Raw genomic sequence first — 13,615 nt, 5'->3', positions numbered from 1 at the left:
TCAAGGTTATTCATCTGGTAAAGTCACTAAATAAAGTCTTTTGTTTCCTGCACTGGGTCCCTACAGCTAACAGATTAGCATTTTGGCAGCTATACTTCTTTCAAATCAACACTTCTCATGTCTACATGTGAAAAAAATGAAGCAGCAGCAGGAGATATAATGACTGCAGGGGATTGTTTGTGTTGTTTCAGTCCAGATTTGTTGCTTTGTAAACTTCAGAGACGACGGTAGCTGGATTTAGTTACCTCTACACAAGTTGTTTCTCTCATTTCTAGATGATATAATAACTCCATCCTGCAGACATGAATCTTCTCACGTGATTTTTGGCTAGAAGGCTAATAAACGTACTCCCCCAATGGCTTCACTAAAGAGCAGGAAGTTCTAAAGGCAGCTTGTTTGTAATCACATTTCACTAAACCTCCTGTGACTGACTGATGCTGCTCCATAAACTGGAATAAAACATTGTCTCCTTAATAAACCCATACCTGTATCCTTCCTTCCCGTCCTCCACCACCAGCTGCCTGAACTCTTCGTACATCTTTCTGTTGAAATGATCTCGCAGGAAAAACGACCAGAAGCGGAAGAGTGTGTTCATCTCCTGCGATTGGCCAATTCCCAGCCGCTTCCGCTCTGTGATTGGTGGAGAGGAAAAGTGTTCAGGGTGACTCAGAAATACGAGACGGATGCAGCTATTTTTCATAATCTCTGAAGGGGTTTTAGTGATGTTTAAGAGACGGAATCGAACCGTTTAGGCAGCGCCGGCGGTACTTGTGGTAGACGTGTTGCGTGAAGCCGTTCTCCTTGAGCAGCTCATGTGACGGATGCTGGAACTTGGGGAGGGACTGAGGCGTGCAGCCGATGTTCCCCAGAGCCGGGGTTCCCTCTGACGGGCTGGCGTTGGAGCTGAGGGGAGGAGATAGTTAGAGGATGGAGTGAGAATAAGGGCATCAAATATCAGAGCTGCTCACTGTGGTGAATTTCTCTACATCTTTGGAACACTTACAGATGAAATTACAGTGGGATTTGAACATTTTCAGATGAAAGGTTCTGTAGCTTCAAAGTCTGAACATTAAATTATTAACTGTAAAGATAACTACACATGATCTTAACAGAGCAAAGTGAAACTATGATTGCTGTTTTTGCATTTAAGCTGCTTCTCCTCAATCCTGACTTTGTTTTAACCCTCATGTTGTCCTGCGGGTCAAAATTGACCTGTTTTAAAGGTTGAAAATGTGGAGAAAAAAAATATTTTCACAGTGAAACTTCTGATGTCCACATTTTCAACATTTTTGGGAAATCTTTGAACATTTTTTGGTGGAAAAAAAAAGAAATGTTAAAAATGTTTCTTAAGAACGTTCACAAAAAAATCTACCAAAATCCAGAGAAATTTGCTGGATTTTGGTTGATTTTTATGTGAATGTTCTTAAAGAAAATATTAAAAGTTTTACTGATATATATGTAATCACTTTAGATATTTTTAGGAATTTTTTTTGGAAGATTTTTACTCATTTAAAAAAAATATACATTTTCTTGCCAAATTTAGGGGATTTTTTTTTTTTTTTTTTTTTTTTTAAATAAAACTTTGAAGGGAAACTTTTAAGGAATTATTGGAATTTTCTTCCTGAAGGTTTTGCAAATTTTCTGAAATTTTGGGAATCTTGTTGCTGAATTTTGGGATTTTTTTTTTTGACAAGGAAACAATATTTTTTGGTGCCTGTAAATGAAGACAACAGGAGGGTTAAGGGCTGTTTGGACACAAAACCATGAAGTGTTTTAGCACATTCATTACGTTTTTTAGGAGCTTCAGGCCTTTATTAAACAACCCAAAGAACTAAATAAAGTCAAACCAGAGCTGCATTTTTTAAACATTGAACAAACATTTAAACATCTGAATATATCGGAGGTTTTCTTTGTGTGACAATAACAGTGTCCAGATTATTTTAAATACAATGAGAAATTCATTAAATTGACATTTAGTTACAGTATGATGTATATTCTAGACTTTGATGTACTTGGGATTTTGGTCAGGAGGTGAAATTAGTTTCCTCCAAATGGATGTACGTCTCACCTGACGGAGGCGGTACGAGAACGGTGCTCTCTGGAGTCCATCACCCAGCCGACGTGACACTCCATGGGCGGGTTGGAGCTGTGTCGGGTCTTCCTCTTCCTGGGCGTCTGACAGGAAACAGAATAAACGAACACGTCAGCGACCAGCAGCAAGAGGTTCTGTTTTCTAGATCTCCTAAAGACGCTCGTTTCCTCGCCGTCTCACCTTGGCGTCGACGGGCCGACTCTCCTTCACCACCGGGTAGAAGCGCGGCGTCATCGTCTGGTCTTTTCGGTGAGGCGTTCGAGGCGTGCGCGGCGTCCGGGCACTGCGGTAGTTGGGCGAGTCAGGCACGGTAGTGGGGAGCGAGCGAGCTGTGGAGGAAGGTTCAGGGGCGCCGAAGAGTTTGTTTGCCAAAGCGTCTGTGGGGACTGAAGATGGAGGGAAAGGATTTGTTAAAGATGCAGATAAAACTAAAGTGTTCCAGCTTTAAACTGATCCTCAAACCACATTTTCTAAGCACGTAATCACAGACGTTCAGCTCTTTCAGGGTGTTTTACTTTAACTCATTAAAGACAATCTTACGTCACAACATCAGTGATCTAATAGCTCCACTTATTTCTCAGTGAGGTGAAAACAGTGAGCAGTAAAGTGTCTGCAAGTTTAAATAAGAAGGATTTAAGGGTTTTTAAGGTCCATTTAATGCCAGCTGGAATGAAAAAGGAGGACATTTTTATCAGAATCACAGAAGAACACGAAACCAATATGTCTTCTGGAACTGGGGTTTGGAAAAGTGAAGCTCCAATAATATGAAGGACTTTAAGATGTTCTATTTAAAATGTAGAGTAACAGAATCAGACAGAAACAGTCTGATAAATGACTAGATTTCAAATCACATCAAGGTCCATTAGTGGGAATGAGTTTCTATCATTTTTTGTAAGGATGTGTGGTAAAAGTTATGGAGATGTTGGGAGTATTTCCATCATATTTTCACTCCATTTTCTCCTTTTAAAGAAATGTCTGCAGAGATTAAAGTGCCTGGTTTTTCACAATAAACTCCCAAATCTTGGGGACAAGTGAGAAAAATCTATATTATTTCTTATTTCCTATATTATGAGTCTTTTTGTGACCCTTCCAGGTCTGTCTTTCCTTTCTACAGAGGAAAACTAGTTAACTTGGATTGATCAGTTTATCCATGTAAAGACAGAAAGTCCATTACAGAAACACGTTAGCTAGTAGGGGTACACAAAACTCACAGTTCAGATTATCGTAGTTTTTGCGTTACAGACTGCATCAGTTTTTGGACAAAGACAGATGCAGACAACTGTTCTCAACTGCTGCTTTCAACAACTATAGTACCCTACTAGAAGACTAAACAAGTCACACTGACTGGCCTACAAATTGTGTTCAGTGCCACTTCTGCGGCTCCACTGTTTCCATACAACATTTAAGACAAAATATATCATCAATCAGTCACAATACGGCTCTCAGAGCAGCACGTAAACCAGTCTGGTCAGAAACTAAGTGGATCAAAAAAAAATTATTAAGTTGATCGCACACTTATTATTGCTAAAATGATTATCACATAGACTTTTTTGAACAATGAACCGCCCCCAGATACCTGACCAGGTGCTGGTCTTCCTCCACAGATCTGTTGAGCTGTGAAGTACCGCAGTAACTGGACATGGGTTCGTGTATGTATTTAGATTCTGAATTACACCTAAAAATTGACTTCCTGTGTTGTGAGGCTATTTTACAAACAGAACTGAAAACTTGTAAATGTCCAGCAGGTACAGCACAGTGTGGTTTCACTATCAGGTGTGTTGTACTTCGCTTTTTGAGTTCCATAATCAGCCGCAAAAGTTTTATTCCCTTCCTGTCTGACAGTAATGTTTTGACATCTGCATTTTGGAGTAAAAATTGAAATGATCAGGATCTAATTACTGGTTTAAAATGTGCTTGAAATACATTTTCTAATTGATTTTGGCAAGTAACAAATTGATGTTGGAAATTCAAAGGAAATGAATTCAACGTGGCAGTGGATGATGATTGTATTATTGGTGTTCAGATTGTTACAGCATTCTTCATTACAGGAGAAAAATGTCTTCCTCCGTTCTCAACGGAAAAGCAGCGAGTTGCAGCGACGCGTCTGAAGAGAGTGGAGGAGAGGAGGATGGAGGATGATGGGAGCGAACATTAGTCCCTTTAAGTGACCCATATCTGACAGCAGAGACTCATTTTATCCTAAACACACGTTCATAAAAAGGAAAAATATATATATATGTATATATATCTTTCTGAAAAGGTCGACTCCCCTCCGTCTCTAAGAGTCCCAGTTTGTGTGTAAACTACTTTTTGTCTCATCAGTGCAATGAGATTTAGGCAAGGTGAAAGTAAGTTTTTAAAGCTGTTTATTTGTAAGCAGGGAAATTCAAAATTTTAAGGCTGAATTGCATGAAACAGTTTGGTGTAAATCTGAGTCACTTTCTTTTTAAATTGCCAGAAGATTGTGCTTCAGTTTGCCCAGAAGTTGCTCTAAAAAACGACAGTGGAAGTTAAACAATATCACATGTTCGCTTTATATCTGCTGAACTGCAGGTTGGTAGATAAACTAACATCTGCTGCACTGCTACGTCTTTAAATGTGTTTGAGTCCTTACTCTGCTGGGGCCGTGGGGGACCTGGGGGAACTTCCTGGTTGGGGTCGACTGGCGGTTCGGGGGTCAAGCAGTCAAACTGTTCTCGGCTGATCAAGTGGACCTTCTTGAAGTTCTCCACCTCTTGCTGTAAAAAGGACAAGATCACATGTTAATGGGAAAAAAAATCAAAGAGCTTCAGTATGAGGCAGTCGGACTTCTTTTTGGTTTTTGACAACATTTCATCTCTAATCTAAGAGATTAATTATAACTGAAACTGGGGAGTCCACAGAACCAAGAAAGCCTCTTCGATAAGAAGGAAAACATTTCCAAGAGCCAAACAGTTACCTTCTGAACTGGAAGACTAAGAACCTACACATATCTCTACATTAACAGTCTAATTAATGATACCACCAACTACCAACACAGATAGTAAAATGCCCTGAAAGCTGAACAACTGATTAAATATTATCTAAACTGCAACATCCAAATGTCAGGGTTTCCACTTTTTGATAAAGATAAAACACGTCACAGCATACTAGTGTAAATGAAGCACTAACAAATCTTACTCTCCACGCATACGTTAACATGTTTGTTTGGTGAAGAACTCAGCAAAAATCACATCATCTTTATTTGTCCCCAAAGAAAAAGCCATATTGTATTGCAATATCTGTCAGAATAACTGCAGTATGTTTCTATTTTTCAGCCCTACTGTGGGATCCCAATAAAGAGCATTAAAAACAGAATTTAATTCTAAACTCTGACACAAATTTCTCAATTTCACACGGCTGAAACGCAGGACTGCCCTCACATGAAGTACACAGATACTTAAGGATAATCCCAGGTGAAAAAAACAAGATGTGCTCATGCAAATGTGAACACTTCCACAGACCTGATCTGCAGCAGTCTGGAGACTGAGATGCAGCAGCAGAACATGGCTGCCAGAAACACTCTTTTCACCCTCATTCCTCTGAGTGATCTGACACCAGCACAACAAACAGCGGCTTACATCAACACACCCTGAAGTTTCCACAGGTCGACAACACTTTTTGTCTCTCTGACAACAACAGCCTGGTTCAAAAACAGACACATCTGACACACCAATCAGATCCATCACACCTGGACTCACACTGGCCCCGTCCTTCCACCAAGCCTCCTCAGATCTCCGAGCGTCCATCTTGGTCCCCCTCTCTGTCAGCTCCAGCCCTCAGGCCGAGGCCTTGCATGTGGGGTGTATTTATAAACAAGCGTGCTCCGTTCCACACGCCGCTGGATGTGTGCCGGCGAGCACGTGAAGGTCCCACAAAGGGTCCAACAATGCAACAATGGGCAGCAGCGGCAACAAAAAGCAAACAAAAACAACTTTCTGTCCTGCTTCCACATCCAGAAACAGCTCTAACCGAAGGAGAACAAATCTAGTCGTCATCTGGCCTGAGGCAGAAACACCTCCAATGCGACAATGACGTGGAAGCTGTCAGAAGTCTTGAGTTGTGCGTCAGCAGGTGGTGTTTTTGGACTGTTTTCTAGCAGGTTATGGACTAAAACAGTGAAGGTTGGGTTGTTTTCCTCACCTTGATGGTGGCGTACTCCGGCTCGTACGTGTCGTCCCACAGGTCCTGCTCGTAGTAGAAGAGGCCGTCGTTGATCACTTTGACCAGCTCGCTGGTCAGCTTGGCCCGTGACGTGTGGTGTCCCGTGCGGTCGCCTCCCGGGTGCTTCCTCAGGTACGGCGGCGTCTGCGTCACGATCAGGATCTTGTTGACGTCGTGGTCGTCGATCTCGCCGTCCGTCTCCTCGTCCGACCAGTCGGTGAAGGTGTTGCGGCGTCCGTCCATCTGCTCCATCTCCTCGTCGAACATGAAGTCCAGCTCCTCCGGCTCGTCCTGTTCCGCTCCGTCCTGAAAACATAACGGAAAGACATCACAAGATGTTAGATGATTATACTCTGATCACTACACTTGTAGATTCCTGATAGTGAAACATTAAGAATCGATCAATAACATCAACTTGTATGAGGTGGATCTGAAAGAATTCCACATCCCCTCAAGTGCAACAATAGTTTTTACCCTTTAAAGGAAGCTTTAAGTGCTCGGTTTTCTTTTTTTTTTTAACCAAAAATTACAGCATTAAGAACTTTTCAGTGATCACTAAACTCATCATGTGTGACGTCTTGTTCAGTCGCGAAAATCACCCAAATTTAAGCCTACAACTGTCAACAAAAACCCTATATTCTACATGTCTCATTTAAAAATTACCAGAAAATAAATCAGAACAATTCCACGCTTCTCCACGTCGCTGATGAGCTCATGTTGGCTCAGCTGTGACCAACAGTAAAGTGGGAAAAATTCTGAATATTCAGCTGAAGTGTGAAGAGTGTTTAGGCAGAGCAGACAGGAAAGTATGGAAACCAAATTAAAATCTAAGTAGTAAAATATCTACACAAGAATGCGGAGCCAACATTTTTATCCAGTATTATTAACACTTGTAGGGACTTGGAAAAATGTTGTACATGTTAATTATAGTTTTTTTTCCCCCCCAATTTTTGTGAAATAAATAAAAAGAATGCGTAACAACAATAACTGTGTGTAACAAAAATGAAAAAAATCCATATTGTGCAAATTCACAGGTGCCTGAATATATTTAGGGACTGAAAAACTTGATATTATCTGGTTTTCTTACTTTTTATGGAATAATTAGAGCAATGTAAGAGCTTTGAGACAAAATGAGCAACATTAAGATGTCATTTTAGGCTCTTGGAGAGTTTTTTTCCCACAGTTTTACTAAAAGAAATGATTAACTTACATAAAAGACGTTTAGATTTTTGAGGTTTTGAAAAGAAGGACCTACATTCAGGTTTCATTCTCGTCAGAACTACCTGAACAAACATCCCACACATCAGATAGCGGTCTGATTTTGTGGCTCACCTTATTTCCTGAGGTAGCAGGTATGGGCGAGGAGCCGGGCTGAGGCACCGGGGAGCGAATCACGTCGTCGCTTTCCTTCTGCTGCTGCTGCTGCAATGAGGGCACCTGATCAGTCAACAGAACACCGGGAAAGAACGATGGAGGAGGAGGAGGAGACAGATGGACGATGAAGGGATGAAGATGGATGTGAAATTAATAAAATGAGAAACCAAAGGGGTTTTTGGTGGAAAAAATGCACAACAGCATTTAAAAAAGGACAGATGAGTTGAATGTTTGATCGTGAAATTAAATAAAAACACTGAAATGAAATGATGGTTACTTGCCAGCTTAATGAAACTGTTTACTAAATGATTGATCAATTAATTTTATTAGCAATTAATGGTAAAATAGCTATTTAAATTCTCTCTGTGGTCATGTGTTAATATCAAAAGCATTATATTCTCCAAGTCAGGACATCCAGATCATTAATTTTGTTCAAATTTCAGCCCAAAATATAAAGATATTCAATCTAAACTGACAAAACAACATAAAAAAATGCAAATTCTACCTTTGGAGAAACTGCAATTACAAACTGTTTTGACATTTTAAAAAATTAAATACATTATTTTTTACATTTTTGGTGATTCACTGGTTGTTTAAGCAATAGTAGTTTGGTTGTTCAGATGTTTTTAAACACATTTTTAATGAGGAAAAGGGATTTTTTTGGAGGAAACATGTTTTGTTTTTGTATTAAATCTTTTCAACACTAAATACTGAAATTAAGAATTAATCTAAGACTCATCTGCTGGCAAGAAACATCCCAAACAACGACAGAAAACTTCTTATAATGGCTCGACGTGAACACAGAAAGAGCTACGAAACACTTTAATTCACTTCCTTCCTCAGCTTGACAAAACTTTCTGCTTGGTTTCACCTTCTCCATGCTGACCTTGGGTCTGGCCGGGGAAGGTCTGGGCCTCTTCTTCACCTCGATCCAGGACTCTGAGTCGAGGTCGGGGAGGGAGGCGGAGAGGCCTTTGGGCATCGTCTTGAGGTTGGAGATGTCGGATTCAGTCTTGGTCTGGTGCTGCACCGGTGTGGAGGCTCTGGGAGATCCTGCAGCAGATACAGAGGAAAAAAACATTTCCTCTCATTAATGACACAAACGATTCAACCACAAACCACAAAATTATGATGCCGGACAAGTAGGTCAGCATTTATGAACACTTCTCCTGCTCTCTGTCCACCAAAAGATTGCATTTTGGTTTTTGAATGACAGAAAGCAAAGGGAGGATTACTTTGGAATATCGGTTATCTTTAATATATTTCTTCATGTTTCAGTTTTGCATTTTGTTAAAACTATCAATACAAACATTAATATACAAGTTAAACTGAAGGAAAACATCTTTAGTGTGTTATGTGTCCTTCAACACAGAACCATCTTATTAGCTCTCAGTCAACACATTTCATTTTTTCCTAATTTGCTTCCCAGATTTGAGTATACAGGAAGTCCTCGACTTATGTCAGAGTTCCGTTCCTACAGACTGATGTAACTCGATTTTCACCGTAATCCGGAACTCCAGAGAAAATGTAAACAAAGCCGTTACTGGCTGCAAGATATCGATCAGTTCTTCATAAAAGTCATGAATGCCAACGACTTTCATGCACGTGTGAGTCATTTTACAAGAAGATAACAGAATATTTTGACCTGTTTTTACAACTTGATCTAATAATGTCGATGTTCGTCTGTGTTTTGCACGGTTCTGAGCGTTTCATTAAATCTAATTTCACTTCCATTGTGTGTTGCCCTTAAGGCAGAATTATCGATGTACTTTGAGTTTGAAAAAGCCTTTATTTTGAAATTGTCTGTTGACAGTTGTCACTTCCTGTCCGCTATTTGTTTAACTTTACACAGGTACGTGCTTTTCTGGAGGAACGCCACAGAGGCAATGTTGTACGAAATTAACTTCATTGTTGGGCTTAATGGTTAAGATAACAGGATTTATTTACACGTATTTATGTTGTTTTGTTCTGTTTCTGTTGCAGTTTCACTCTGTAATGTGTATCAAGAGCCACAGCAAAGAAGTCAAGTTTGCTACGACTTACGATTCATTTTGCAAGTTTCACTATTTGGACAGCTGCAGTTTTTACGTTGCAGTGAAGACAGAACACATGGAGACAGCTTTCCTTTTCTTCCAAGCATCATCAGAGTCTGACTTACGCTTGGGAGCGATAATGAAGGACAAAAAGTTAGTGAATGTAGCACAATCCAAGGTGCCGTACAATCGGAGGATGTAAACGTCTCATAGCGCCACGTGACGACGTATTCATCTGCTCTGCTCGCCAACTAGCTCCACATAACCAGTTCCGACCTAACGACAAAACGATGTAGGTAGAGGACGTCGTAAACTGAGGACCTCCTGTATATTAGTCCCTTAAAGAAACTAGTAACACCCAACCATCTCCCTTGTCATGGTTTCCAGATATAAGATCTCATTTCACAGCACATACATTACCAGAACCACGATCTCTGCTACAAAACTGAACAAAATAAGGAATAAGTGTGGGAAATGGCTCGTTTCAAGCCCGGTTCTCTCATGACTACTTAATTTTCCCCACAGCGAGCCGCAGCGCTCACCTCTGGGCTCCTCAGTCGCTTGTCTCGGGACGAACTCGGGGCAGTTGATGAGCTGGGAGAAGTCAGTGTGGGTGTGGTTCGGCACATTCAGGCCCGGCAGCGGCCACTTCTCCGGATCAACCTTCCGACGGATCTTCATGTCGATCACCTCCACCTCTTTACTGTCCTTCAAAGCCTGACAGAAGAAGAAAACCAGTCTGTTAGTGTGTGCTGATGGAAACAGCATCAATTGGTTGAAGCCTCCCAACATCATGAAGGCTGATGTAAAACCCAAACTATAAAATTAGGGATGTCTGATATTGGCTTTTTTGCCGATAACCGATATGTCGATATTGTCCAACTCTCAATTTCTGATTCCGATATCAACCGATACCGATATATGTGGGCTATGTAACTAATTTTAGGTAGCATCACGTATCTCCTGTGGTGGAATTAACACATCATGCCTGATTTTATTGTGATGAACCAACTGGATGCATTCTCAAATGCAACAAGGCTTTCTAAATGTAAACATTGTCTGTGCAAACTAAGAAAACTACTTCAACTTAAGTTGCAGAAAAAATGACATTTATATTTTTTTAATTGTCTCAAACAACAGTTCACACTCTCCCTCCCTTTATGAGTAAATGCCGGCAAAATCCAGGCATTATTTTATTGGTTTTCATGATAGGTAAAAAAACAATAACAATATTGACCGATATTACATTTTTATGCCAATATTGGGCCGATAATGTCGGACATTCCTGTTTAAAACTGTACATCACCTCATTCTTAACCCTCCTGTTGTCTCCATTTACAGGCACCAAAAAATATTGTTTCCTTGTCCGAAAAAAAATCAAAAAATTCAGCAAAAAAACTGCCCAAATTTCTGAAAATTTGCAAAACTTTCAGGAAGAAAATTCCAATAATACCTTAAAAGTTTCCCTTAAAAGTTTTATATATATTAAAAAAAATCCCCCAAATTTGGCAAAAACATTTTTGTAAGTATCTTCAAAAAATGAGTAAAAATCTTTCAAAAAAATCCTAAAAATATCTAAAGTGATTCCATATATATCAGTAAAACTTCTAATATTTTCTTTAAGAACATTCACATAAAAATCAGCCAAAATCCAGTGAAATTCGCTGGATTTTGGTTGATTTTTTTGTGAATGTTCTTAAGAAAGATTTTTAACATTTGTTTTTTCCACAACAAAATGTTCAAAGATTTCCCAAAAATGTTGAAAATGTAGACATCAGAAGTTTCACTGTGAAAATATATATTTTTTCACATTTTCAAACTTTAAAACGGATCAGTTTTGACCCGTAGGACGACACGAGGGTTAAACTACTCTGTCCTGTAAATTTCTGTATTTCTGTTTTTGTCTTGAGTTAAACTGAAGCCAACATCCTAAAATTCTGCATTTAACCGTTTCTGTGACACGATTTGACTCAGATTATTTTTCTACCCCTTAATAGATCCAGGTATTTGAAGAAGAACCAGCTGGTAGAAGAATTGTGCTTACTTCCAGGATGATGTTGACGTCGGTGGTGAGGGCCTGCACTCTGTGGAAACTGGCGATGAGTCCGATGGGCAGAAAGCCCTCCTGGTCCATCTTCCTCCGGAGGAAGAAGTCGCGCTCCAGGTTGTCCAGGCTGAAGTAGTATTCACTGCAGGAGGCAGAGAAACACGATCGTCCAGCAGAAAGTCACATGTTAGCAGCTGTTTCATCATAATTCATGAAACTAACCAGAAACCACTGGAAACAGACACACGCCGTCTGTCACATGTAAACAAATCCCGCCCGAAGAACTCCTAATCAGAAACAGATGATTTGATTTCAAAGATGGAGTAACTGAACGCACATTTAAACCGAGGGAGGCACACAAGGAAGCTGTTAGCTCCTTCAGTTATGAGATGAAAACTACTGCAGCTACACAAAGAGTGTCTTTATCTGCAGAACTTAACTGCGAACCAGTCTGAGTTGGGCTGGGGGTAAGAGACACAAACATTTGCTGAAATTTGCTCGTATGGAAAAAGTGAGATAAGCTTTAACCTCAGCGATAAACTTCACTGGTGTTCAAACTTTTGGCACTGCAAAACAGCAGCATCACATTTTTAAAGCAAACATTTGAATATTTAGAGTTAGACAATAAAACTGGGGCCTCTTTATCATGCTATCAGAACAAAACTGAATTATTTTACATTGATTTTACCTTTTAATCAATAAAAATGAAAAAATACCTCATCATTACCATCAATCCACTGTTCCTGGTGGTGCAGAGCTGACTAGTTTTTGCTTCTTTTTTATTTTGGCTTATTTAGATGGACAGATAATGTGACAAAAAAGCAAATCCAAGGTATTACAAGAAACTGAATTTACAGGCAGAATTTGGAACGGTTCAAATCTGGAGCTGAACCAACAAGATTTAAAATTATTTATTAGGCTTCCAACTCACACTGGACGGGTAACCTTCTGAACTACCAAATGACAACATTCATCAAAGCCAGAAACACTAAAAACAGAAAAAAATCATCACATAATTAACTTTCCGATGGTCCTTGAACTACTCATCTAGGATGTGCCATTCAGGAAAATTAAACACATCTAAGTTTAATCTGTGACAATAAGAGTTTGAATTTGTATTGAAGCTCTGTTTTTTCTAGTACTCCTTTGGATTAGGCAGACTATCTGATACACTAAAAAAATGTCAGCAACAGAATTTTATTAGATCTTATTGACTCTTATATTTCCACTCCAACCCCCTGATATTAGCATTTCTTGGTTTTAGATCAGCTAAGTGTTGGTGCCGCTATCAAACCAGTTTTCCTAACCTAAAGCAGCTTCCTTAACAATCAAAACTAATAAAAAACTAGATCCAGACGAGGTATCAGCTCCGAAACTGCCTTAAAGCCTTGACACACTGCGATTTTCAGCCATCCCAGACAAAAGATAAGAATCATGAGAGAATCATGGTGATATCTATGGTCATGGCTCTAAATCGGTGGTCCTATGTCGCACTGTGAGACGGGTTCAAGGACGGCCGTTGTCATGGTGACCAAAGACAAGCTGCCATAAAATTCTGACTGTCAGAAATATGGGGTGATCATCTCACAGTGTGATGCTGCTGTGACCTACGTCAACTAACTAACCAATAGAAACGCAGGATGAAATGACGAATTTAAGCATCACAAATGTCAAATCAGTGCCAGTTTGTATTATTTCTCCTTATTTGTGCTTCAATGCTGAGATCAGAGTTGTGAAAGTTCTCTCCATTGATGTTTAGTCAGAGAAGAGACATGAGGAGCTCATCACTTCTACAGCACGTTAATCTGACTGCAAACACTGTGAGAAAACTTTCGTATTTGTTAACAGATTCATCGCTTTAACGCTGCTCTCGTGTTTTTACCAGGA

The 13,615-nt window shown here is 39.8% G+C and overlaps 1 protein-coding gene across 7 annotated transcripts in view; it reads right to left on the bottom strand.

Moving 5' to 3' along the window:
* Positions 1-13,615, bottom strand: part of larp1 (La ribonucleoprotein 1, translational regulator) — a 74,152-nt gene that overhangs the window by 5,585 nt on the left and 54,952 nt on the right. For 2 of the 7 annotated variants that reach the window (XM_055017027.1, XM_055017033.1), the window contains 10 exons: positions 11,726-11,870; positions 10,224-10,398; positions 8,520-8,701; positions 7,607-7,711; positions 6,254-6,580; positions 4,707-4,830; positions 2,273-2,478; positions 2,069-2,175; positions 746-903; positions 486-630 (listed from right to left, as the gene is read on the bottom strand). In XM_055017027.1, coding sequence (XP_054873002.1) covers positions 486-630; positions 746-903; positions 2,069-2,175; positions 2,273-2,478; positions 4,707-4,830; positions 6,254-6,580; positions 7,607-7,711; positions 8,520-8,701; positions 10,224-10,398; positions 11,726-11,870 — 1,674 coding nt within the window. The remainder of the gene's footprint in view (positions 1-485; positions 631-745; positions 904-2,068; positions 2,176-2,272; positions 2,479-4,706; positions 4,831-6,253; positions 6,581-7,606; positions 7,712-8,519; positions 8,702-10,223; positions 10,399-11,725; positions 11,871-13,615) is intronic. The other 5 variants (XM_055017029.1, XM_055017030.1, XM_055017028.1 and 2 more) reach the window with 5 other exon arrangements.

The sequence above is a fragment of the Amphiprion ocellaris genome, chromosome 14 (assembly GCF_022539595.1).
Source record: "Amphiprion ocellaris isolate individual 3 ecotype Okinawa chromosome 14, ASM2253959v1, whole genome shotgun sequence".
NCBI lineage: Eukaryota > Metazoa > Chordata > Actinopteri > Pomacentridae > Amphiprion > Amphiprion ocellaris.
Note: the sequence above shows the minus strand (reverse complement) of the source record. Positions and strands in the feature narration are given on the sequence as shown.